The sequence below is a fragment of the Hemibagrus wyckioides genome, linkage group LG02 (assembly GCF_019097595.1).
Source record: "Hemibagrus wyckioides isolate EC202008001 linkage group LG02, SWU_Hwy_1.0, whole genome shotgun sequence".
Lineage (NCBI taxonomy): Eukaryota > Metazoa > Chordata > Actinopteri > Siluriformes > Bagridae > Hemibagrus > Hemibagrus wyckioides.
Genome location: NC_080711.1, coordinates 13,818,359 through 13,846,153, shown reverse-complemented (window position 1 = coordinate 13,846,153; position 27,795 = coordinate 13,818,359). Strand labels below are relative to the sequence as shown.

General features: G+C 39.4%; 2 protein-coding genes and 1 long non-coding RNA gene across 3 annotated transcripts; 2 read left to right on the top strand and 1 right to left on the bottom strand.

Annotated features, from left to right (window-relative positions):
• The first annotated feature begins 135 nt into the window (after positions 1 to 135).
• On the top strand, positions 136 to 22,008 carry xpo6 (exportin 6). The gene is made up of 25 exons (XM_058411015.1): positions 136 to 607; positions 1,299 to 1,389; positions 2,768 to 2,880; positions 2,965 to 3,162; positions 5,521 to 5,680; positions 5,800 to 5,877; positions 6,075 to 6,543; positions 6,700 to 6,826; positions 6,923 to 7,032; positions 7,731 to 7,839; positions 7,975 to 8,067; positions 8,259 to 8,328; positions 11,761 to 11,920; positions 13,901 to 13,993; positions 14,462 to 14,609; positions 15,566 to 15,712; positions 15,820 to 15,991; positions 16,901 to 17,056; positions 18,336 to 18,450; positions 18,990 to 19,068; positions 19,234 to 19,326; positions 19,433 to 19,594; positions 20,415 to 20,513; positions 20,605 to 20,835; positions 21,261 to 22,008. The coding sequence occupies exons 1-25, from the start codon at positions 605 to 607 to the stop codon at positions 21,360 to 21,362; spliced, it is 3,378 nt and encodes a 1,125-aa protein (XP_058266998.1). The 5' UTR covers positions 136 to 604; the 3' UTR covers positions 21,363 to 22,008.
• On the bottom strand, positions 18,463 to 24,026 carry LOC131366550 (uncharacterized). The gene is made up of 3 exons (XR_009206838.1): positions 23,887 to 24,026; positions 20,572 to 20,853; positions 18,463 to 18,601 (listed from the first exon to the last, which is right to left on the bottom strand). It is a non-coding gene; the product is annotated as an uncharacterized LOC131366550 (long non-coding RNA).
• On the top strand, positions 23,055 to 27,795 carry nme4 (NME/NM23 nucleoside diphosphate kinase 4). Its single transcript, XM_058411092.1, has 5 exons — positions 23,055 to 23,290; positions 25,658 to 25,788; positions 26,666 to 26,767; positions 26,924 to 27,036; positions 27,212 to 27,795. Exons 1-5 carry the CDS (start codon positions 23,176 to 23,178, stop codon positions 27,330 to 27,332), a joined length of 582 nt encoding a protein of 193 aa, XP_058267075.1. The 5' UTR covers positions 23,055 to 23,175; the 3' UTR covers positions 27,333 to 27,795.

The window sequence follows — 27,795 nt, the reverse complement described above, 5'->3', positions numbered from 1 at the left end:
TTTATGGTTTTAACTCCTCATTCCAGTAGTTGTAGCTAAGTGTGTTCTCGTGAGGTACAGTTACATGGCGTTTGATTTTGCCACACGTCCTGATGCGGCCGGTTTCATCCGGCCCAAGATTAAGATTTCACTTCCGGTGGGGAGGGGCATTGGTTCGGAGAGAGAGGAAGCTACGAGGCCTGCACGAGAAAAAAAAAAGAGAGCTAATCTACAAACTACAGGCAGGAGTGGCCCAGTTACCGTCTATCGCGCTGAAAAACAGCCGAGTGCTCATTTAACGTGGCGACGGAGATTTACTTTCGAGCGGTGCGATAAGGTCGTTGTTGGACATTTTTACACGCGCGTGTTCACCTGCATCCGGGAGGCGCGGTAGTTGTCACTTCTCAAAGCCCCCGTATTGCTGCAGGATCAACAATAACAAGTGCTGAGCGTCAGAGACTGAACCAGGCCCCGGGTCTGTGCTAAAACATCACCGGGATGGTTTGTGTCGGTGTGGTGAGTAATTTGGCCCGGTGAAACTCGGGCAGTATGAGCCAACAGATAAATCCCCATCTCAAACCCTAGCCTCAGAAACGCAGCAGCCGGAGTGAAGCGGAGACCGGACATGGTGAGTCGACATTCTTTCACACGCGACCGCTTGGGATTTTCTCTCCTCAGCTATGTTACAGTCGCTTATCTGAACGCCCCGTCTATGGCGACCAACACAACAGACAGAATTTAGCTTAGCTTCGTCTGTATCTGTTGCTTTATTATGGTGCTTCCTTGTTTTTTTCCGCCACGATCGTGTCGTGATTTTGAGCTTCCGTGTATTAAATGACAGTGTCTGAGGGGCGGACTAGTTACCTGCCCCCCTGGGTAATGGGTATGGATTGTTTTTCGGAATCGATGTATAACTCGTGCAAGAGATATATAGATATAGAAGTGGAAATTGTCTGTGGTTAGTCCACCTGAATAACGGTCTTCGGTCATCAGTTGAAAAGCGATGTAACGGCAATATCGGGTCAGAATTGGAACGTCGCGAGCCTCCGCCTCGGTGTGCGGTATGAACACGATGCAGCGCGCGACGTGTCGTGACTCATACAAGGAATTCAGCTTCAGTATGGCTACGCGACCTCTTCCTCAAATTCTCTTCCTTATTCTTACTTTTACCGAACAGGCCCAGGCAAATGCCGTGTGAACGATAAACTGTTTTGGAGGAAAATGGGAAGGCAGAAAGCCTAGTGTTGTATTTAATCTGTAGGTACAAATCAGTTGCCTACACCTATGACACCATGACTGTATCTTTGCTCTGTCCACAGGCGTCAGAAGAGGCCTCCTTGCGAGCACTAGAAAGTCTTATGACTGAGTTTTTCCACAGCTGCACTACTAATGATCGCAAAAGAGAGATCGGTGAGTCTTCATTTTTCTGGTGCTTTCATTTGTCACTCATTTGCAATCACTTCTTCCTTATCAGTCTAGTGTCCCAGGAGCACCTATAGGTGTGAGACGTGATGCACCCTGGATGAGACCCCAGGCTATCACAGGACACCGTGTACACCTACTGGCATGTTTTAGTGTGGCAGGAGGAAACCAGAGTACCCATAGGAAAACCCGCTAGGAAGCATGAACAGTGTGCACAGATACACCACACAGACAGTAACCCAAACTCATGGTCAAGCACCTTGGAATTGAGAGGCTGCACCGCCATGCTGCACCCTTTGTTTATCTCTTTATATTTATTTCAGTCCATTTAGTTGCTAATTCACACTCTTTATCTACTAACTTCATACGGCAGCTGAAAGCACTCAGAGGAGCCGGGTCTTTTATCATATCCATTAGCTTCCTGACCGCTAGGATAAGAAGAGATGAATGTCTTCCTTATACCTAATGACTAATGCAAAACCAGCCTCTTCGGGCAATATATATCAAAGACATCAGTCTATTCCATATGTCACGTGAAACATTAGCGTGGCTAATTAGCCAGAGACTACATCCTCAGTTGAGCCACTATTAATATATGTGGGCCGGCTCTCATCCACTATTGTGAGACAGTCGTGAATGTCTTCTTTTACTGATCTGCATCATACCATATATGATCATTAGATTTCTTGCGTGGAACTTACACGAAAGGTCGAGGTGTCTAGCACCAAACCTGAAAGTGATGCCTGTTCCATAAGACAGTTTGAGTGTAGAAGAGAGCCATTTAATCATCACACTATTTATACTGCTCGATGTGCACTATATGCATTAGATTTCAGTATTCGTGGTTGACGTTTACTTCTACCACTCAAACAAGGTTCTCTTCTATGTGTGAATGTTGTGCATTTGACAAAACCACATGCTGCTGTTAACAGCACTTCATGCAAAAATGACTGACCAAGAAGTCAATAACAGCCTGTGAGGAACCTTGCTGTCAGAACATTGATATATCTGTTTTTTTTTGTTTTTTTGCACACTCAGAAGTCAGAGGCTGCATTTCAAGGAAGTGAAAATGTACAAATGTTCACTTAACTTGAAATGCAGCTTGGGCTTAGATTGCATGCAAGATTATAGGTTTAATATTGAACTTGCTATTGTTATTAAAAATTGCAACAAAGACATAATAAAAGCTTATGGCCTCCAGTTAGCCTGTCTCTAGCTATATGAAGGAAGTAATAGACTTGCCTTAAATCTTGTTAATTCACATATCTAGCTTTGCATTTGTGAATTTTCACACTGTATTGGTGAAATGTGTTTTTTTCCCGAATGAACCTTTTAATGGTGTAAACCTGTGCGCTGTGCTTTGTAGAAGAACTGCTGAATAGTTTTGCTAGCCAGCCGGGCTCCTGGAGACACTGCCTCTACTTTCTCTCCAATAGCAGAAATGAATACGTCATGATGTATAGTCTTACAGTATTTGAGGTGAGTATACACATGTATAGCTACCCACTGGTTTGATGAACTCATTATCCATGCTACATACTAACCCTGAAAATTCATTTTTAGAACCTGGTCAACAAAATGTGGGTCGGTGTAGCCAGTGAGGATAAAGCAGAGCTTCGTAGCTGCTTGCCAAAGTTGTTGCTGTCCCAGCATGCTGTGTTGCCCTTCTTCATCAGAAATAAGCTCTGCAAAGTCATCGTGGACATTGGACGCCAGGACTGGCCAATGTTCTACCATGACTTCTTTAGCAATACTTTACAGGTACCTGAAACATGCATGTTTATTTGGAGATCTTCTTTTTAAGTAGTTAAAAGAAACGATTCAATCTAGAATAGAAAAATGATGGAAAAAACAAGTAGACCTGTAAACTGATGGCCAAAAGTTTGCGGACACCTGCTCATCCTACTTGTATGTGCTTGTTTAACATTCCATTCCAAATTTAGTCCCTGCTATGGTGTAATAATAGCCTCCACTCATTTTACTAGATTTTTCAGTGGGGATTTGCTCATTCAGTCACAAGAGCATTAGTGAGGAAGTCTCAGGTGAAGTCAGCGTTTCAGTTCATCCCGAAGGTGATCAGTGATTGAGGTCAGGGCTCTGTGCAGGACATTCAAGGTCTTTGTGGACTTTGTTTTGTGCACACAGGCATTGTCATGCTGGAACACATTTGGGCATCTTAGTTCCAGTCAAGGGAAAATGTAATGTTAAAGGATACTAAGACATCCTCTACGATGTGCACTTCCAGCTTTGGGGCAACAGTTTGGGGAAGAACCATCCTTGGCCATATAGTGTATTTCAACCTTTTATTGGGAGTAGGGGATAGTATTATAATACTGTCAGAGGCATTATTGAAAATTCAGTTGAATGATGGAAACAAAAAACAAAACATTTTTCACTGTTGATCTGTTGCTCAAGGTATTATTGTCTGAATGGTGCTGAATGGTGTAAAAACCCACCATGTTTAATCACTTTAATCAAATTATCTTAGGTTTGTGTATATATAGTAATCACAATTGTTTGTTGGCAAGCAAAACATTATTATAAATTATGTACGTGCAGTGCACATACTTGTATTCAATACACTTTATATCAAGATCAAGCCACAATCATAAGGACATCCTAATGATTACACTGACCAACCAAACTTTCCAAGTTTTGGAAAATCTGCCAGTATTGCCCTTTATTGTGTACCTCATTTTTTCCAAATGAATGTATGACATCTCGCAGCTAGTCATCAAAAGATGGAAGAAGATTTTGTTTCCATAGCAGAAGAATACACTGTCTAGCTAATAATATAAATTGCTGTGCTTTTACACAAAATGTGTAAAGGTTGCCTGGTGTAGTAATATAATACTATATTGTGGCAGTGTAAAATCATGAGCTTCACTAGCTGACCTTATTACATTGCATCAGTTTTAAGTTATCTTAGGTTTAGGTTTCTGCACAACTCGACCAGGAGACCAGGAGTGCAGCACAGCACTGGAGCTCCCGCTTACCTCCCATTTGCCATGTGTTCACCCCTGCCCTGCATTGACACTAGGAAGAGACATGTTTCATTAAATGTGTTTGTAATCTAAAGGGAAATTTTGTGAGCAGCAGCAAGTGATTGTATAGATCTAAATCTCACGATCAGGTGTCACTCAGGGGAAAAAGTTCTTATTTTATTCTGTTTCCTCTCAAGCCCTCTTCATGCCTTCTCATAGTGGTTTCCATTGTTACTGTTGCCTCTGTTTTGCTGATTAGGGATCTAGGTTTGGTTTTTCTGTAAAGCTGTGTAACAATGCACATTGTGTTATACATTATATATTATACATGAACTGGAATTGAATTGAATTTAAATCATATGAATTGAATTTAAATCATATATGACATAGATAAAAAGTGTTGAGGTGAAATATCTTTTATTATTATTATTATTTTCTCCTCAGACTATTTACTTTTGTGCAAGCTGATAGATATCTGCTCACACACCTTCAGTTCCTTCCTGGTTTAGGTCAAATGTAACGCTGTTTATTATGCACAAAAAGGGAAGAAACATAATAGTGTGGGTTTCTTTTAAACCCATATCTGTTTTAAAATACAAAAAAAAAAGTTATTAAAATACATATGTGCCACACCAATTTCTCATCAGAACATGAAAAAAGCGGTATGCAATATGTTTACAGTCACAAGAAAACAAACCTTCCAGTAGATATCTGGGAAAGAAATGGTATCATAATGGAAAAGTTCAAATCAGGCTTTACTCTTACGGTTGGTAAACCCAAATGACTCAACTCAAGAACTGGCTGTTAAGACTTTTCTAGATGGTTTTGTGAGTCATTTCTCTTAAACGGTTTCCAACAAAGTGGCATAATTTTTATACATGCATATTTCCTGTGCTGTTATTCAACTTGTGTAGTATGTGTGGAGGAGAGGGAATGTCAGTGTCAAGGACTGATATTGTCCGAATGCAATGGATGGGGTTTGTGTTGTATTACAGTATCATCTACAGAGGTATTTTAATGTGTGATGCTGATTGACATGACACAAGTGTAGTTTTTGCACAGCTTAACTGAAGTGTGTGTGTGTGTGTGTGTGTGTGTGTGTGTGTGTGTGTGTGTGTGCGTGCACATTCACTAGTTGGTGCAGTCAGCTACTCTTGCACCCCTGGGGTTGGTTCTGTTGAAGATGACCTCAGAAGAGCTGGTGTGCCCGAGGGAAGATTTGAGTGTTGCCAGGAAAGAGGAGCTGAAAAAACTCCTACTGGAACAGATACCCACTGTATTAAACCTACTGACCGGTGAGACTCACCAGGACACTCCTCTGTTCTACTGAAGTGTTTTTGAAGTGACAGCTTGTGTTTTTTTTGTTTGAAAGTGTTTGATGCTAAATTGTTGATGTAGTGTTTTTGGTTTTCAGGTATTTTAGAGACTGTCTGGGATAAGCATAGTGTGTCTGTAACGACGCCTCCTCCATCACCTACATCAAGAGAGACTGGTGAGTCATGTGTTGATTTTTATTCATCTGCCTTTGAGTTTTTCTATATTTGATTGCCAGTGGCATTTGCTAATGTTTGGCCATAATGTTTTCGCCATTCATAGGAAATTATGACCTTAACCAGCCTGCATGCTCTAGTGATATCTGGGGCATTTGAGAGCTTTTTTAATGGTTATTTATGATGCTCTCTTCATTAGGTGTACTGACAGGTGACGCTACTCCGCTGGGACTGGAGTCAGAGAGTAGCACATTGTGTCTGCTGGCTCTGGAGTGCTTGGCTCATCTCTTCAGCTGGATCCCTCTTTCCTCCTCCATCACACCAGCCCTCCTGGCCTCCATCTTTCACTTCGCTCGTTTCGGCTGCCAGCTGCCAGTCAAAGCCAAGCCTCCACCCACTTCCAATGGAGACTCTGCCCCCGGCAGTCTGTTAGCCAATGGGAGCCAGGGAAGGACAGGACACATGGTGGACCATGCTAAGCGAGCCCAGTTAGGCATCATGGCTATGAACTGCATTAACGAGCTGATGTGTAAAAACTGCGTGCCACTGGACTTTGAGGAGTTTCTGCTCCGCATGTTTCAACAGACTTTTTACCTCCTACAGAGACTCACAAACTCGCACACCAACATACACACAGTCAAAAACAGACTGCAGGAATTGGATGAAAGGTAAGGGCACAGGCAAAAAAAATGAAAATGCACACTTGCATATACAAACTAATAAGCTGCAGAGCAAAGAGCTGACGACACACACGGTCTGGTGGTGACTTCCTCCCTTTTCTTACTTTTTCTTTCTCTTCCACTTTAAATACTGCCCTGGTTCAGTTATTTGGAGAAGTTCACAGATTTTCTGCGACTCTTTGTAAGTGTTCATCTAAGGAGGATCGAATCCAACGCTCAGTTTCCTCTAGTGGAGTTTCTGGCTTTGCTGTTTAAGTACACCTTCAACCAGGTAAACGCATCCATATCCAAACCGATTATCTTCCCTTCAACACCATCCTTTTTCCCCCCATTAGTGTCCTAAGTGTCATTCTTTTGATCTTTATAGCCGACCCATGAGGGTTACTTGGCTTGCTTGGATATATGGAGCATATTCCTGGATTACCTAACCACCAAAATCAGGAGCCGACTGGACGACAGGGATAGTGTGTTAAACAGGTGCGTGTTTCTGTAACACATGATTGGTTTGAAAGGAAATGCAAACCTTCGCATACAAATTACTGCCCAGGAAATGATGTCATGCAACACTCAGCGTGCCACACAGAAATCACTTAACTAAGCATGTATTTCCATCTCGGACAACTTTGGCTCTCGACTTAAGCTTCCATATTCACACTTTCTTTCTTATCAGATAATGACATTGCTTAGTGACATGACATATCATATATCTCATCAGTAGTTTATTAGATAGATGTTTACCCAAAATGAGATGTGCTAAATTTCAGCCGTGAGATGTCAGATTTAACTATAACATTTCTCTAAACATGGACAACCATTTGGTTTTTACTTATGGTGGCAATATAATTAGTTCTCATCATTTCCCTACACATTTCCATATGAACAATTTCCCAGAAGGAAAAAAGCTTCTGACCAGTGTTACTCTGGGGGGGAAAAAAAGTGTTTAGCTTTAGTTTTGTTTAAGGCTAATGATAAGGGGACATGGTTGAGTCGTTTGCATTGTCTTGTTTGCATCGTATTACCTCTTCTTATGAATGTAAATGGCTCTGGGTTACTTGTATCTGTAGTGACTAGAGTAATTTTAATGAATCTGGTTATTTTTAAGAAACACTGGAGACATTCTGGTTCTGGGTATTTAAATCAACAAGTATGTTGATCTTCATGTTGGTTGTTTGCAGGTATAAGGACGCTTTAGTGTTGCTACTCAGAGAGGTCCTGAACCGCATTCAGTTCCGGTTGAACCAGAGTCAGCTGGAGGAGCTGGACGACGAGACCCTTGATGACGATGTAAGACACGTACACAAAGACGTTCCTTTATAGCATGCATCTCTGCAGTGCTTCCGAGTTTTTCCTCTTTACTTTGAGGAGTAAAGTTGGTTGGTTGTATTTTTGGACTGAACATTCTCTCTTTGGTTGCTATAGCAACAAACTGAGTGGCAGCGATATTTGCGTCAGAGTTTGGAGGTGGTTGCCAAGGTGATGGAGCTGCTCCCTTCTCAGACCTTCTCCATTCTGGTAAGTGTGTGTAGCTACATACTACATTCGTTTTTTTTTTTGTTTTTTGTTTTTTCACAAAGCATTTTAGCAAGTCTAATTATGTCTGATTTATAATTCAGGTAATGAAAGCATAGACATAGTGTCCTTATCACTGCAGTCAACATATTCATCATTTGCATCATGGAAAAGAATATCTTTGTGTGTTTTAGTTCCCAGTGCTTCAAGAGGACTTAGACATTTACCTTGGACTGCAGCAGTTCATCGTTACCACAAGAACTAGTGAGCCTTGTTCATTTCTTCACAAAATGTTTCATGCATCCTCTGCTCAGGCATCAACAAGCCTATAAAGTCAAGTGTGGTTTACGTCAAACACCACTATATGTCATCACCACCATCATATGTCTTTCTTTAAAACAAAATAAATTAAAAACAAAACATAGGTTATTGTTCAATATCACAATTGGCCTATAACATCAGAACGACAGTTTTTTCTGCAGCTTCATTCAAGTAAGCAGTAATATGGCCTTATAATATATGTAGAAAGTTTCTTGTACTTCCAACTATAACTGCTCCTTCCAGAGCACTGTACTGAATTATACTGAATACTGACTACATCTAGTCATATTTTCATTCTGTTGCAATTGTATGCTGCCATCTAGTGTTAAGTCTGTAATTATGTTTGGGTGAAATCACATCTTTTCTTCACAGGTGTTTTTAGTCAGCTAAAGTAATGAAAGGTTGTACCGGGCTTGGACACTGAAATGGAAACACCTGGTTTTAGACCACAGTAATTTGTTAGTATGTAAGTGTGTTAGTAATACAGCATTGATTCCTTTTGGGAATGCCTGATATCCAAGTGTCCAGCAGAGTGGCCAGAAGGATTTTGAGCTATTCCTCTTGTAGAACAGTGGCCAGGTCATTATGTCGAGGGAAACGCCCCAAAGTAGCTCAGTAATATTCAGATCTTGTGTGAACATAACACTGTACAATACTGCCTGTGTTGGTTATTATTATTGTATTGCATCAAAAAAGCAAAGGCTGTGGTGGAATAACTCGACAGTAAATGTTATTCAAATCATACAAAAACTAATATAATACAAAAATATAATCGGGGCAGTGGTTAAGGCTCTGGGTCATTGACTGGAAAGTCGGGGTTCGAGCCCTAGCACCGCCAAGCTGCCACTGTTGGGCTTTGAGCAAGGCCTTCAACCCACCCTGCTCCAGGGGCGCTGCTTCATGGCTGACCCCATGACCTGTGTTCTGACCCCAACCCTATGGGATGGGATATGCGAAGAAAGAATTTCACTGTGCAGTAATGTATATGTGACAAATAAAGACTGCTTAAATACTTAAATATAGACTACAATGAAAAACAAAATACTATAAAACTAAATGTAGCCATATCTACAACATGATCTTCCCCATGTGACAAAACTAGGCTGAAAGGAGCAGCGAGTTCCCAGTTCTCAAAACTGGCTCTACAGCTTCTGATTTCTTGTCAGATTTACAGTTATTGATTCTGAAACTGAAATGTATAAACAAAATAAAAGTTTCTCTAAATTGAAAACAGAAACTAACAATGCACTAATTAAAGCTATAAGTAAAAACAACTGCTCGCAGTTCATAGATGTTCTACATGGATTGTCTGGAACAGTTTTGGTAAAAAGCCTAGTATTTTAAGAGTAATGAAAGGCATTAAGAGATGTCATTTTCTCATTATAATAATAATAAGCATGTCCTAAATCTTCTGGCAGCTGAGGCTTACGTTTTTTGCTTATGGCTTTTTGAAGATACATCAGCCTAGCTTCTTATTATATGGCAGTATTTCATAAGTGGGTGATTAGTTTTGCCTTAATTTATGCTTTAGTGTTGAATGAGTTCATTTATTTATTTATTTATTTATTTTTCTTGATGGTACTCATTGTCCTTGTCCCCGTGAACAAGCATGAGGATAGCGCTTTTGGATAAAGGCATTTGCTGAATCCCATAAACAAAAATGAGCGATTTAAACAGTATACTCAATAAATATAAAACTGCAGTAAATCTATTCAAATTATATTACTGAGGTTTACCTCCATATGTCGTCTTGTGCATAGATTTACTCACAGTCAAGAGAGTATGATACAAATTTTACATCCATACGTTTCTCGCTTGAGGCCTGCTTTATAAACAGTTTAGCTCTCACTTAACTGGCCTTGAGTCAAAGATGTTGAAACCAATGGGTGAGTTTTGTTATGTCATCATGACTGTTAAGCTGCGCAATGCCATTGCAAGCGTCCAAACATTGCATTGCACAAGACTGTTTGTTTCAAGTAACACAGAAAAATCAGCTGCTGGCTAGGGCTGAGCAACAGCTTATAAAATTTGTGATCTCAATTTATTTCTCAGTGCAGTTTTATTTAAAAACAGTATAGATTTTGCAGCAGTTCCATTCAGGCATCCACATCATAAACTGTTCCAACTGACCAGTGACTATATAGAAATTGTGCCATGTGGCCCTATGCGCAAAACAGAAGCACGTCATGAGAAAACGGTGAATTTTTAAAATAACTAAAACGTTTGCTTGTAATAATAATGAATGAATTTTTGTCCTATAAATTATGTAATATTACGTACTAAATAATAATAATATGAAATGTGGGCATGAATGGGGTGAATGAGACATGACTGCACCTGCAGATGCACTCCAAAGAAGTGACATAGTGTGTATATAGAACACGTTTGTCAAGACCAGTTTACTTTCACAAATGGCTTATGAACTGCAAACCTCACTTTCTGTCAAAGAGCTTTAAATTTTTTTTTTTTTTTTTTGGTGAAATAGATTTAGTAGGTCAGTGTGTTCTACACTTATTGCAATACAGCTGAGTAAGCAGAGGAAAGCAAGTAAAACAGAAAGTACTATCAGTAACCCTGAATGTTTGGCAGTGTGGTTAGCCTGTCAGCTACTTTCACATATTTTTTTTTTTTAAACTTCTACTGATGTTTTGCAAGTCTCTAGCTGTTCGCAGGCCTTGATGACTAACTAGCCACTAAACTGCATAGTACCCTGTTTTATGTGGTTTACGGAAGGGTCATATGGTCAAAGAATTGTCTCTTCCTGTCTTACTTTCATTTAACTGATGCTCTTTACAAGCTGCCAAGCCCCCCATATCATTATTAAGAGAAAAAAAAAAGATTGAAACAGTTTTAAGATTGAACCACTGGCTCTATAGAGAAAAATTACAGACAGCATTAGTCAAAGACCTGACTTTAAGGAGAAAGTATACAAGATCAGAAAGAAGTACTGGATTATGTATCATAGCGTGTGCAACGATTGACCTGGCTAGAGCTGGAACAGATGCATGAGGAAGAATGTGTGAGACTGGAGGCAAATATTATAACTCAAGCTGTTATGTAAGTCTTTATATTCAGGTACTGATATTCTTTTCTCAGTATTGCTATTTTTCAGCGTTTTTTCTGCTGATGAATGGACACACTACATATCATTTCTGCAATGAATTTCATGTAGTTTTGAGGGTATGCAAACTTGCCCACAATATTGAAAACAGTAAAAGTACATAAAGTCCTTAGAATTACCTTGACCACAGAATGCTCTCTGCTATCAGGGTCTCAGTGCTTGCAGGGGGCTGGATTATAGCTATGTATGTTCTCCTTCACTGAGTGTGTGTGTGTGCTTCACTTCACTGTTCTCTGTGCCGTGTTTGTGTTCAGATCGCAGGTTGAACATCACGGCAGAAGCTGATTGTAGGAAGCTGCACTGCGCACTGAGAGATTTGAGCTCCCTGCTGCAGGCCGTAGGGCGTCTGGCCGAGTTTTTCACCGGAGACGTCTTTACCGCTCGCTTCAACGATGCCTTGGCTATAGTCCAAAGGTCTGTTACTCTTTTCTGCAAGCTCAGGTTTTTCACATCTGTTACAATAATAAGGTTATTTTGGTCAGCAGTAATAATTTTGATGGACATAGATGGGCAATAGCAATGTTTGTGTCACTAGTGTTTGCCACAGTTTATTTCCATATATATATATATATATATATATATATATATATATATATAGATATATAGATATATAGATATATAGATATAGATATATAGATATATATATATATATATATATATATATATATATATATATAATGAGCGATAGATAGATATCTATCTATCTATCAGCACACACACTATGTTGCCAAAAGTTTTGGGATGTCTGCCTTTACATGCACATGAATGTTACATGGATTTGGCCCGCCACAAGGTTTAGGAGTGTGTTTATGGGAATTTTTGACCATTCCTCTAGAAGTGCATTTGTGAGGTTGGGCACTGATGTTGGACAAGAAGGCCTGGCTCACAGTCTCCCAAAGGTGTTCTATTAGGTTGAGGTCAGGACTCTGTGCAGGCCAGTCATGTTCCTCCACACCAAACTCATTCATCCATGTCTTTATGGACCTTGCTTGCAATGATTTTGAGGGTTGTCCCAAAACTTTTGTCAATATAGTGTGTGTATATTCTCTTCTGAAGCTTCTGGTTGCAAAATTCTGATTAAAGATTCCTACAGGGGCTCTAGCTCAGATGGTTAAGCACTGTCATGGCTTTACAATGCAATAAAAAAGAGATTTGAAGATTAAGAAAGTTGCACAAGAACAGAACCTGCTGATCATGACATGTGGTGACTGTGATGCATTGATGGGAAGCACAAACTAGAGGAAGAGAGAACCAACAGATGCGAGAAATGCAAGAGCCACAAGCTGCGATCAGTGGAGGCAGGCAGCCTTTACAAATTACACCAGCCAAGTTTACAAAACACTAAGGAAATCTACACATAATGTCCACATTTTGAAAATACCTACTGAACATGACTGATTTTTTTAATTTATTGATTCAGTTGCTGTTAAAAGGCAAAAGAGATCATTTTTGCAGAACACCAAATTTCAGCTTGATGTACTTACAGCAATTTAAATTTGAACCTGACCTTACAAATGACCACTTCCTAAGCTTTGTCAATAACATGCAAGCAGAAAATGCATCATTAGAGGAAAAACCTTCCAGACTGCTGCTGTTACAACTTCTATTTGCATACACTTCCTCAGTAAGAAAATTATTCTCGTCAGCAAACTGTGTGTGAGAGGAAAAAAAACACGTGCTATCACTATCAGTGCCAGTACTAATACAATAATACTTCTGTTACACAGAGAGACATAATCAACATAATGGTACATTTATGGCACAAAATATTAGTGGTATGTATAAAAATCTGATTTCATAAAAGTCCAGCTCTTATGGACCCAAATACAGATGCTCAGTATTGATTCGTTTTAGCTATAATAGCAAGGATTGGCGTGAGCCCTAGGTGAAAGGAAAAACGTCCGGAACAGTCAAGTCCATAGTGATGTTGGTGTAGCTATTGTCTTAACCTGCATTGCCATGTTATTTCCCCTGTCTAATATATTTGGAAAATTATCTGGTAACCGTAAAAAAAAAAGATTTTCTAAGAACAGTGCTCTTTGCTTAAAGAAATATATAGTCCTGTTAGTACAGAGTTACTGACCCAGCTGTCTGTCTGGCTGGAAGTCAGAGAGTGCTCAGTTGTCCATGCAGTCATTGGTTTAATTAGAGTCCGTGCAGGGGGAAGTAGCCAACTGAGGGTGTGCAGTAGGTCTCGCAGCTTGCATTGAGCACATAGGGTAACTTGGACCATGGCTTTTGTGGAAATGTCAAGTGTCAACATACCCTAGCAACACCAGCCTCTCAACTCCAAGACGGATGATGAATATAAATGTCAGAAAGTGAAGATTGTGGAATAAACAGAGATATTTGTGGTTGGTTTCCTGCTGATTATCTTCTTTCTCTCTCTGCCAGGCTTGTGGAGGTCACTTGCTATGGCTCTCAGATCAGTCTGTATGATGTGGAAATGGCCGTCCCTTCAGTTCTTAAACCTGACCTTATAGATGTGTAAGTGCACCCACATAAAAATCACAACATTAGTCCCTTCAGGATTTCGAAAATTAATGCAAAAACTCAGCAATATTCGGAGGCATTTGCAAATTTTTCATTTTTCAGATTTGTTTGCATTGAACATAATTACAACTATCACAGAAAGTGGTTATATGTACCTTTTCACTGGTAATCTGATTAAATGAAGAATCCTGTTTTCGCCAGTTCAAGTAGTTTTCCACCCCAAAAATAATTTTGGTCACAAGAATCACAAAGAAATCCAGTAGAGAGTAAATATCTATAATAAACATTTTGCTGTAGTCTTGCACATATTTCAAAACAGGCTGTCTCTACTACTGCTCCACTCAACCATATGTGTCTTCTTGAAAAAAGGCTGTAATAATATATAAATACACCTTGTGATATACATGCTAGATTTTAGACATACATTTTCCTATTTTTCTTACATTGTGGATTTTTCTGCAGCCATGCTCAGTCATTGGCTGCACTACAGGCGTACTCTCATTGGCTGGCACAATTCTGCAGTGAAGTACAGCGGCAGCAGAATCAAACACAATTCGTTGACCTCATCACATCATGCATGGCTGCCACTACACCCCTCATTAACGCCAAGGTAAGATTAATAAGACGAGTAACGGTAAGCCTTTTACAGGCTTGAATGCCCAGACCAAGCGATCAGACCACATAACTGTTTCTACACTCTACAGCCTAGTCAGCTAACACTTGCATTGCAGGATCAGAAACTTCTCTACTGACATTAACCTGTTAAGCCAGTTGTTTACCCCTCTACACTTAATCACCTGTCTAGATAAAAGGGTGCCAACTTCTACAGATCATAGCATTTTCAATTTTGGACCCCTTGCTACAGTGAAACAAGAGACTGTTTGCTTTTTCAGCTAAAGAAACCATCAGGCCAAATGTCAATAAAATTTGTCTAATGGGAAAGCTAAATTACTGAAGGGGAAGGAACACAGGAGATAAGGGTGGCATTCGTTATGGAGCCTACTTTAGCTTTGTGCTGACTTCACCTGTGAGCTAATGAGCCTCGGCCATGGCAGCCAAAAGAAAACCAGTGGGTAGGACCGATATCCCATAAAAAAAAAAAAGGAGGAGTTGTTAATTAGCAATGATCACAACAGATTTTCACCTTGCTTTTTTTAATTATTTTTGAACAACTGGGGGAGAAAAACTGGCTAACATTAGCCCTACAGTTTCTTGAGAATAATACCGGGTTTTGAGCCATGCTCGTCATTGGCAGCAGATAATCAGTCTGCATGCTCTCCAAAAATCTGGCTGGATGTAAGTGGGAGACATTAAAATCCCATTTTTTATGAAAAATGTGAATTTTTCTAATTTTGTATTGACAGATGCTCGTTCTATAATTGACCAAAAAACTGCTTGTAGGATGTACCATGTGGTATTATTGAAATTCTGGTGAATCGTTCGGTAAAAATTCTGTTTTAGTTTTTCTCTTCCTGCTAGGATTTTCTTGTTAACAATGCTGGCATGTCTTCAGATCTCTCTCCCATGTTGATTTTTTTTTTTTTGTACACCTTACAACTGCTGCAGGTTCCTGAGAAATTACTGTTATCTGCTTGCCATCTTCTGGTATCCATGGCGACAACAGTGCGTCCCGTGTTCATGGTGTCATTATCTGCGGTACAGAACGTCTTCAATCTCATCACAGAAAACCACAATCACAGGCTGCCTCAGGAGGTGTGTGTGTGTGTGTACATACTCTGTATCCTGTTAGTACTTTTTTTTTCCCCCTTGATACAGGTTTTGTGTGTGCACTTGTTTATTTTGTAACGTGTGTTTTCTAGGCTCATGTGCTGGTGTGCAGGGCTTTGTCGAACATGCTTCTTTTACCGTGGCCAAGTCTACCAGAGGCAGAACAGCAATGGCCAAGTCGATCAGCCAGTCATGCACGTTTAATCAGCACCATAACACATCAGTACCGCCTACTGCCCCGCCCACCGGACCACCATCACAACAGTGAGTGCCATCACACTCATGTCATTCAAATAGATCACAAAGGCCTTTTTTTCTCCGTAGTACAGTGTTTATTAATTGTTCCATTTATTGTGCCGATTTTTAGTGTAACGATAACATCACTTTATATATATATTGTGTACTTTCACAGTAGGGGTTAAAAGCAAAATACTCGTCATGAAGCTGTGGATGTTTCCACATTCCAGCCAAGACATTTAGCAAACTGACCAAACTATTCTAATCCTAAGTTCTTCTTTCTTGTCTAACTTGATTATCAATTTGGCTCACCATTACACCATTGCTAATGTGGTCATTTTTTCTTCCCAGCCCACTTTTGATGGCTCAAGGCAGCTCATCCTTGGAAAATGAACTAGATTCCAGATAGAACTAGAATTTGGGCCAGTTCTTGTTTAACATGCAGAGGAAAAACTTCTTCACCCAGGAGTAGCCTTATTAGCAAAGAAGGAAAACTGATGAGCCAAGTATAAAACTGATAAAGAGTGGTTTGTGTGTGTGTGCACACTTATGATGAATATTTGAAACCACAGTAATCCCACAAGCTGTTATTTTTCCAACTTTTATTTTTTTTTTTCTGTTGGTTCAGGGGTGTTTTTTTTCCTCTCTAAATTTGAATAAATAAATTAAGGCTTGTGGAAGGATGGGAATTTCATGTCATGACCCCATGCTGAGGAATTGCTAAAGGAGAGCCTGGAGTTGCAGACTCAGCTTATGCAGGAAAGCTTATTGCCAGTTTGTAAACGGATCCGTCTTGTGCCTTTTTTAAGCATGGGCTTGTGGAAGGTTAATACATCCAAAGTGCTGTTTAATTTGTAGTTGGCCAAAAGCTTGCAGGATAATTAACGAACCCATTTGACAGTTGCTTTACTGTGTTTGGTTTTCTATTTTTTTTAGGTAAAGTGGTGCTGCAGCAGACCCTGTGTGTACTGAAGGATCTGGTGGACAGCATATCGGGTGAAGCCACAAAATCTCGGCAGATATGTTACCAGAGCCTGCAGGAGTCTGTCCAGGTCACTTTGGCTCTGTTCCCATTGTACATTCAGCAGCCTGGTAAGAGCCGCTGTCCTCATTCACTCAATACAGAAAAATGGCTGTGCTAACTCGTACTTGGAAAACTTGTGAAATAGGGAGAGTTATTTTCTAGAAGGATGAGAGATTATTATGCATGTATGATGCCATCTAGGATTAGGACTCCTAGTGTAGTATGTTTTATATAATGTAATATATTTTAAATGCTCTGCTTTATACATCAACTTAAATGTGAATATACTGTAAACATTACAAGCATTTACACAGACCTGTTATGTTTGTGGATAAAGTGACACTTTATAACCAGAAAGTGGTGCATTAGACGTATGCTAAAGCTTCTTTAGCATTCAAATATGCACTTGTTTGCCTTTGAATATGGAAATCTTCTGCGTTTAATGTTGAAATATGTAAATAACAAAATAGTAAACCTACAGTAAACTATAAATATGTATTAACCCCAGGTAGAAGAACTTTTCAAACTTGTAATTTAGACGTGGGTTCAGCACTGCTTTTTACCCAGAGTTATGAATCCTTGCTCTGAAGCAGGGCTAGCACTGGTATGGAAAAATGTCTCCCATTGATGAAAGTGTGAGACAAGCTTATTATTTCCACCGGTGACCCGCTGTACTTATCGTATCATGGTTGTTGACATTGCAAATATGCAGATAGGAATATTAACCCCAAGTTTTTACAATTGTACATTGTGAAACGTCCGATTATGTATACCCAGGGTTAAAGTGTGAGCAGTGTGAAATGTGCAAGATAACCCAGGATTCTGTTTACCCAGGGTTTACAATGATCCAGGGTTAAAAATTTCACAGGTAAAAAGCCGGGATGTCTCTTCAGTGTACTAGACTCTGGCATGATGCCATTGTCCACAGTCAAACAGATAAAACTTGACTTTTACACCCTTATTTACCACTACTGAAAAACCAACCAAGTACAACTGGAAGCACCACCAAAGCCTGTATTTTTACAAGCACATTGCTCAGAAAAATACAAGCTGTTCTTATTCAAATTATTTTACAGCTATATCATCACAAGCAAGTTTATGAACTAGTGAATAGAGAGAATATTTATATATTTACATCCATTGATTGCTGTACATGACTCATACTTTTTCCATGCAGGTTGCATTGCAAAATAAAATATGCACAGGATGTAATATGTAATAAACACTTTATGTAATAAACAAATATGTTTATGTAATAAATAAATATGTGACCGTATTCTTTCATTTTTGTGGCACGTCTGATTGTTTTGCTCTCTGTCTCTCTCTCTCTCTTTCTTTCTTCCTCAGATGTAACAGATGAGATGCTGAGTTTCTTCCTCACACTATTCCAGGCACTCCGGGTGCAGATGGGAGTCACATTCACTGAGCAAATCATTCAGACTTTTCTCAGCATGTTCACCAGGTAAGCTACATGACTCCACCTTTTAAACAGCCCCAAAACTATGAAGGTGCAGCCTTCTAAACCTACTAATAGCACAAGCACTCTACAAGTCATTGTTTTGTCCAAATTCATTATCCAGTCTCCAGTTGATGAGGCAGGGGCGCTAATGATCCTAGAAAAAAATGAATATTATTAATGCATTCAGGATTCCAGTTGTTCAAATGATGCTAGGTTCATTTTCTAATTCTAATTAGAACTAGAAATTCTAACCGCAGATCTGATTGTCAATCTGGCAACAAATCACAGGTCTGTAATAAATTTGCTTGTTCTAATAAACACTATGCTGATGTAACAGTGAGAGGCCTTTGTGTCTAATAATAGGCTGATGATTGAATGTCTCTGTTTCTTTTCTCACAGGGATTATTTTAGCCTGTGTAGTTTTGAAAAGATCTGAAAGATCTGATCCATATGCGTCATGAATGATCTGGTCCACATGTGGAAAGTAGTAATGGTCATTGTGCAGCCTTGAAGCTTATATTTGGTGATGTAATATGTTTTAGGGAGCAGCTGGCAGTCAGCATCCTCCAGGAGGGCAGTGCTGGGTCAAAAGTTGTTGAAAAATTCCTCAAGATTCTACAGGTATACAAAAACTTTACGGTATACACAACTGAAGTATTGTATGTGTGTGTGTGTGAGAGAGAGGAAGAGAGATAAGTGATGGTTCAGAAGTTTCCATATATTTTATCGTTGGTCTTATTTAGTCTATAATTGTAACTGATGCATCTTGTGTGTGTATTTGTGCAGGTTGTGGTTCAGGAGCCTGGTCAGACCTTTAAACCAATGTTACCCAGCATCCTCAGCCTTTGTATGGAGCAGGTGTACCCTATAGTGGCAGATGTAAGAACCATAAAAACACCACCCTTAATACTCTTAAAAAAAATCATCATAGAGTGACTAGTCAATTAAGTTTGAAGCCTGAATACGTTGTGTGTTTGCTTTGCAGCGCTCCTGTCCAGACGTGAAAGCTGAAATGTTCGAGCTGCTCTTCCAAATCCTCCATCAGAACTGGAGGTTCTTCTTCAAGACCTCAGTCCTAAACAGTGTTCAGAGAACAGGAGCAGAAGAACACATGGAGAACGAGGCCCAGTTCACTGCTGCTATGCAGGTACGGAGCACAAACTTTGAGCTGAGCTTTAAAGCAAACTGGCCCTAAAATCTGCAGGCTGGAATAAAATGCCAGGAAAAGTCATGCAGCCAAAATTATCTAGCTGACCATTAACATAAATTCTGCCGAGATCAAGATGATTTGTTGTTTCTAAAACTCTACAGTCCAAATATCTGGTTTTGTCATGGCACCTTATCAGTGATAGTTGGGCTGCAGGAGTGAAATCAAATTACCAATCAAACTGACAACTCGGCATGTTTTGGCCATGGATTGCATGTCTTGTGGCTTAAAGATTTTGTGATGCCTTGCTTATTAGCCATATGGATAGTTAATTTTGAGCAGTTGGGTTTGTGTTGTATTTTAGTATTAGTATTGATAGTATTGATTTTTTTTGTTGTTTGCTTTTATCCTTTTAGAGTGCTGGAAATCACAACACACAATTTTTAAATCTATTATATTTATTTATTACTTCAGTCTTATATACTAGCCTGTTTGACTAATCACTTCACTATTCACTATCAGTGAAAGCTCTGGCTTCAATAAATAGCCACCATAACTGTACACATTTAAAATAATACGCTAATGTTTTTCTAGTCTCCATTAAAATAATACTACATCTATGCTGAACGGCTCCTTGAAATGTATTTACTGTACCTGGTTGCAGAATGAACCTCCGACCTAGAGTTTACAAAGTTACTGTTACTGACTTCAAACTGTTACAAAAATCCCACAATTTGCTAGACTGTAAAATATGACAAAGGAAATGCTAGATACTGTACATTATTCTGTTTTCTAAACTGTGTGTCTTGTCTTGCGATAGGCATTCGGACAGTCCTTCCTGCAGCCTGATATCCACATCTTCAAACAGAACTTGAGCTATCTGGAGATTCTTAACACAAAACACAAACTGTACCACAGGGTGAGAGATGCACTACTCGTCAGACTATTTCGTTCATGTGTATGTTTATTTAGCTTACCTGATGCAAGGGTGTGTGTGTGTGCTTGTTCAGAAGCTGTTCAGGAACTCCATGCTCTTCCATTTCATCAATGTGCTGCTACAAGTACTTCTGCATAAGAGCCATGACCTCTTGCAAGATGACATCACTCTGGCGCTCTACAACATGGCTGCTGTAGATTTCCCAGCTTTTTATTCCTCCTTTCTGCCAGAGTTCCTCAACGGCTGCCAAGGCCTTGACCCTCACCAACGCACAACGCTCGCCCGCAACTTCACACCAGAGAGGGTGAGCACTTTAGCTCGTCTATTCGAAGATGCATAATAGAGTCAATGTTCTGACTTTTTTCCAAGTCGTATCACATCAATCCCTATTTCTCTGTGCAGGGAGCGCAGATTGCATGTAAAACCCTTATCAGTTTGGCTGTATAATCTGCTACCGGTTTAAACAATTTTTTGCTTCTGCTCTCAGCATACTCATCCTACACATTGACTGTGACGCATTACTATCCAGAACTAAACAGTTATCTGTTTGATTATCAGTTGATCGTTCTGTATTTTAATTTAAACCCCAGCTGAAATAGTAAATTGTATGAGACCCTGAAACCATGAGATTTACACTAGGTTGTATGTAAATTCTGCATTGTTCTGCATCAAACTTCAGAAATAATATTCCATGGCTAAATATTTGTGTAATCCCCTCTTTCCCCCTAGGACCTGCCATCATTTTCTCAGGGAGTGTATCGCCTGGTGAATGACCTGCGTTTCTACAGACTGTGCAATGGTAGCCTGCCTCCAGGAACGCTGAAATTATAGCGATGTTCCCGGCTAAGTGCAAAGCCAAACAACGTCTCGTCTTCACGAGGAAAGCAGATCACTTCCACTCAAGTGATCAAGCCACGCCCTCTGCCAGGACCCAGCCTATGATCTCTCAGTAGTGGCGTGTTATCAGAACCACACCCGTTGCAGGGTTTGTTAGCTTTTTTTTTTTTTTTTTATGTTTATTTCAGCAAAAGTTCACATTGCCAATGATCATGAGGCCAAAGTGTACGTTCCACTGCTGCAATGGTGAGTAGAGCTGAAGAGCTGAAAACAGTTTAAGTTAAGTGCACATTTAAGCACTAGTGGAGGGGTTTGTAAGCACTGTGGCTTAAGGTTTGAATCCTTGTTCTTTTGAAAGTGCCATGAGAAAGCACTTGGCTGCAGTTCAGATGAGCGGTTCTGATTTAAGAAAAAGTTGAACACGGTTTGTCATGGACGCTCGATTGGGTCATTGGTGACTAAAACAATGTGAGTATGGTTTTAAAATGGGACTGCTATGATTCAGAGCGCCAAATTACGTTGTTGGTTTTTTTCCCCCTGATTTTAACGCCTTCATCCTCATGGAGACGAACTCTCACTCCTTTCATATCATTCCATCCTGATTCAGGAGATAGACCTTCAATAAAGTTTTATAAGGAAACACTTGTGTACTTGCTGGTCTTTTATCTTTGGCTAATGCAAAACAAAACCCATTTTCATGATCACATGTACGGTTCAAATGCGAGTGAGCTTTTTCCTCTCAATTCAACACACAAAATGTCAGTGGGTTTGATGTGTTGAAGGATTTAAAGCATTTTTTTTGTTTGTAAGTATTTTTGAATTTTCACTCCTGTATTACGCAATTCTTTAAGACCTGAGGCTTCTCTCTGAATCCAAATCACCAAGACACAAGCAGCACTGCATGGGTCAGTAGCCTATGGCACATGGTATTTATTTGTATATGAAGTACATGTCCTGTTCCCTGTTCAGACGTGTTCACTGTCCCACACACTCATCCCACTTGTTCCATGAGCAAGGGTAATGTTTGTTTTGTGGCCTTGTCCTCGCATAAACTTTGATTTTAAGCTTGTATATTGCAGTATTTGCTTGGAGACCGGAGACCTCATTTTCATGTTCTAAATGCTTCAAAATCCAAACAGGAAAAGCATTAATTAAGTCATTATCTTTAGTGCACAGTGAGAACTGCAGAATCTCTTGACTCTGTGATGGATCAAGATCAGTTCAAGTTGTTCTTGTTCTCTCTCTCTTTCTCTCTCTCTCTTTTCCCATTTCATTGTAACTGGTTTTTGGGGTATCAGTCCTTGAATATTTAGTTATCTGATCTTAAAGATTATGCATAGACTACATTTAAACCAGTAGTTATAAAGAATGACCAAGCCCAACACAAATATGTACACAAAGGCTTTCATATGCATTTCCTACAGAATGATAACCAGGCTTGCAGTTCCTAATCCTACAGACCTACCACCATTTACTTACTGTAAATAATGTGGTTTGCGTCTGTGTATCTTAATTAATTAATTATGCAAGCCCCACCCTGTAGCCTTTCCTTGCATTTAGTTTAATTATGTATGTGTAATGCCATTAAACCAGTTCAGTCATAATGTTATTCTGAGTACACACGTGAGTGTGACCCGTCAGGTGAATGACCGTGTGTGTGTGTGTGTGTGTGTGTGTGTGTGTGCGCGTGTGTGTTTTATTCACTGTTCTGACGGAAGAAAGCTCTCAGATCTCTCAGAGAAGTACACTGGCACGCTGCTATATAGAGTTTTGACCTCTAGAATTCTTTGTGAGACATTTGTGTGTGATGATGGCGGCTGTAACACAGTGTGTGTTGAAGCGTTGTCTCATGAACAGCGGGACCCGGATCATCCCGCGAGCTCATCAACAGACGCACGTGCGGACCAACAGCAGTGCCTCAGGTGTGTGTGTGCGTGTGTGTGTGCGCGTGCGTCCCAAACATTATTTTATTGAGATTTTTCAGTGCTGCTTTCTCAAATGTGTTCATGAAATTGAGTTAATTCACGAGTCAGGTTAAAGTTGCAAAGTGAAATCTATAGTCGTTATGGGTTTGTTCACGGACATTAGATCGAATTTCCTCAGTTTTTAGAATGCATAGAAGAAATTTTTTTGTTTTTGTTTTTATTTACCTGAGCACAGGTCAGTAAGAAACTGGGAGAAGAGTAAAAAGATACTATATAATGCACTAGACTTAAAAAAAAAAATGTCGATATATAAACCGAAAACACAAAGTTTTACTTACTGTCATGAGTTTTGCATATTCAGCGTATTTCATGTGAACACTCATTAAATACGTAAAAGATATCAAACGTGTCAAAATGCATGTGGAAATAACAACCAAAACGTTTTATTTACTAAGATCAGCATTTTGTCTGCCATCCAGGATTGCAGTCAGACAACACTGTTAAATGTCCTGCTCTAGAAATGTGTGTAATTGTCAGTAATATGATTTAAAAAGCCTAACGTGTTATTCCGTGGTAGTGTTATGAAATCATACCTGCCACGTCGGAAACGTCGATTTTCTTTCATTCGATTTCAGACACGATTTAAAAGCCCTGAAAATGTTGTTAGCGTGCTGACCCTCGCCTTCTGAGGTAGTGACTCGAAGATGCGCGTGCACCCAACATTTCAGCTCACTCAGATCGCAGCTCATTTTTTTGTTTGTTTGTTTGTTTGTTTGTTTTACGGTGAACTGCATTCAGTCTTTTCAGTATTCTCTGACTCAAACACATGCCCTGTTCCCTGGCAATGCCCCCGCGTGGTTTCTAGATAAAGTGATAGTCGATGGTTAATGATGCGCGTGCGTTTTCACGTGTTTTCACGTGCTCTACTTTCATAGGAGTTTTCTCTCTTTCTTTTTTTTTCATACCGTGTGTGAGAAATGCCTTTAAATGTGGACCTTGTGGACTTTGATGCCTGAAGGTTCAACTACAACCAAATATTTATTCGTCCTCAATTATTCTCTGTTATCAGCGCCCTCAAATATGCTCTTCCAATCCGTGTGCGCGCGTGTGGTGTGCGGGTGTGCGTGTGTTCTAATGTGATCATCACATTATGATTTGTCTTTACAGATCACATGCATCTCACATTTGCAAGGAAGTGGTCTTTAATAAAGTGTGTGTGTGTATGTGTGTGTGAGAGAGAGAGAGAGAGAATGCATAGTAGTTTTAATAAAAAGGAGATAAAACAAATGAAATAATATCTTTAAAAAAATAGTAATAATTCAGTTCAATTCAATTTATTTGCATAGCGCCTTTTACAATGCACATTGTCTCAAAGCAGCTTTACAAAAGAAGAGAAAGGAGGGGGGAAAATTATCAAATTAAATTATTAAACTCTGTTAGCCCTATTTTATCCCTAATGAGCAAGCCGGCAGTGACGGTGGCAAGGAAAAACTCCCTGTGATGATATGAGGAAGAAACCTTGAGAGGAACCAGGCTCAGAAGGGAACCTCATCCTCATTTGGGTGACACTAGACAGTACATAATGTAATTGTAAATAATTGATGTCCTTTCTACAACAGCAACCAAGAGCTTATGAGGAACTATTAGGTCAGTGTAGTTTCTGAGTTCATTATAGACACTAATTCCTTGCTGTCACAAGCTGACAGATGTAGATCTGTGACGGTCCCCAAGTGGCTCTGTCCATGGCTGTCTCCTGGGTCACAGGCTGTCCCCACAGATCCATCTACAGCATCAGTGAGCACCACTAAGCGACGAGACTCCAACCAGGGGTAGAGACAGTGGTCACACTGGAAACTCAGAACACTGGGAGCTTGGGAGAGGGATGTATAGCTTGACAGAGAGAGAGAGAGAGAGAAAGATATTAAATATGTTTGTGATCATGTGATGTTTAAAGACAATGTAAGTTAGGTGTAATAATGAAAGACGAGGCGGAATTAATGTTTCTTTTGATAAATAATGACTAAGGTAGTGAGTAGGTCTTTACACTAATAGGTAAAAGATTACAATGTGTTGAGGAATGATTCACACTGCAAAATACAGCCAGAAAATGAGAAATGTTCAAGCTTGGATTGAGTTTAATATATTAAGCTTCATTAGTATTATAATTGATATTATCATTTGGATGAATCATTCCTTCTACATCTGTTCATTTCAGTGACCAGGTGGAAAGCTGCTGATAATCATTAAAACCTGATATTATGCAATACATGTATGTTATGTTGAATAATTATCGATGTTATGCAATGTACTATATGCCATGCCTATACATGCGATACACAATTAAACATATGAACCTGAACGCAGACATTCCTGGTGTAAAAGAGCGCACTTTGGTTGCCATCAAGCCGGATGGGGTTCAGAGGCGTCTGATTGGTCAGATCATAAAACGCTTCGAGCAGCGAGGGTTCCGACTGGTGGGTCTGAAGATGGTGCAGGTGAGTGTTTGCTCTTGCTGTACTTGTTGTGTACACACATGGTGATTCTGAATTACGTTAAGTGTTGGTAGTTGGAATAAACTGTTTGTGTAAAGATGCATTTTCTTGCAAAAGGGGATTCTTTTAACCCTAACTGTAGCATATTTGTGAATGCAAAAATGTACTTTTATTGAAAAACAACATTAATGACACTATCAAACAAGTCTAAAAGCATCATCCACATCATTCTCTTTGGTCTTCTCACCTGAGGTAACAGTCAGTCGTGGTGAAGCCGCATCATTGGTCTTGACTAGACTTATCACTGTCCACTCTTGCACCAGTGCAGAAATCAATGGTTAGAGTCACAGACGTCACACTTTTTCTTGATTCTGATGTTTGATGTGACCAATAACTGAAGCTCTTGACCTGCCTCTACAACTTAGATGCATTTAGATTTATATGCAAATGCACTGCACTGCTGCCATATGGATAACTGCGGAAATGTGCAAGTAATATGTGTTTCTAATAAAATGGCTGTTAGCGTAGGTCAGATTTCAGAAGCTGTTTCGTGACTGTGTCATTTTTGTAGCTGGGGAATGCTAACACAGTTAAAAAAAAAAAAAACTCTTCAAGATGTATCTGTGGATTCCTTTTCACACTTATTCCTTTATTTGGCTCTGATTTATTTGTAAATTGTATTTATACTAATGAAGTATGCTTGAGTGGTTGAAACATTAAACCTGAATGTGAGATAAATGTCTTGAGGTTTTTAACTAGTCTGGCTAATGGTAATGAATGTGTGTCTTCAGGTTTTATACAAAAACACTTTCTTTCTATAAAAATATGAGTGAGATAGAAATACGCTGAGTAATAATTTATTATTGTATGTGCGTTTTAGGTATCTGAAGAGTTGCTAGCTCAGCATTATGTAGCTCTACGTAAGAAACCGTTCTACCCCAGCGTACTGCAATATATGACCTCAGGGCCTGTGGTGGCGATGGTGAGGATCTGGAACTAAACACTTCTTCTACCATTATCAGTGACATGGAGTGCTTTATTCTAGCATTTTCCTTTCTTTACACATTACATAAAGAAACCAAGAAGTTTGTTGTTAATAAGGTAAACATTTGATGGACTTCATGATCTTCTTTCATAGGTGTGGGAGGGCCACAATGTAATAAAGTCCACACGTATGCTAGTGGGACACACAAACCCCGCTGAAGCTGAACCGGGAACTCTGAGAGGAGATTTCAGCATTCATGTCAGCAGGTAGACATATACACTCCGTCAACAGCACCAGGTCTCACTGCTAGCTGATAGTAACTAAATATTTAAGATTTGTTTTTGTCTCATCAAATGATCATCTTAGAGCATTTTATTTAGGACAGATAACTATTAAAAACCTTCCGTGACGAGGGCTTCCTTCTGTTTGCTATGTTTTCAGGAATGTTGTGCATGCCTCAGACTCAGCTGAAGTGGCCCAAAAAGAGATCTCGCTTTGGTTTCAGCGCTCCGAGTTGATTGACTGGGTGTGTTGTGACCATGGCAACATCTACCATCCATGACTGTGTGTGTGTGTTAGTTATATCTCTTAAAAATTGTTAAGAAAATAATTTTTTTAATTATATTACCACTACTGCTGAATTGTATATTTTAATCATATTCAAAGTTTATATATATATATATATATATATATTTTCTGAATAGTTTATCAAATTTTAAATGAGCTCAATTTGAATTAAATTTCTATTATAAAGTAACAGAATTATAACAAATGTTTAAAAAGTTTAAAGCCACAATTGGTGTTTCTGAAAGTATCTGTGAATTGTGCCCAGCAACAACGATGTACAAGTTCCTAAGAAACAAGTGTACATAACAGTAATACCAGCCATAAATGATGATACCTCATAATAATTATTTAATATTCTGTAGTATTTCTGCACATTTGCTACAATTGTCCATTACATAAAAACTGCCATCTGAAATAAAACAAACAAAATTGTAAAGTTTGTCAGACAACAGTCGTCA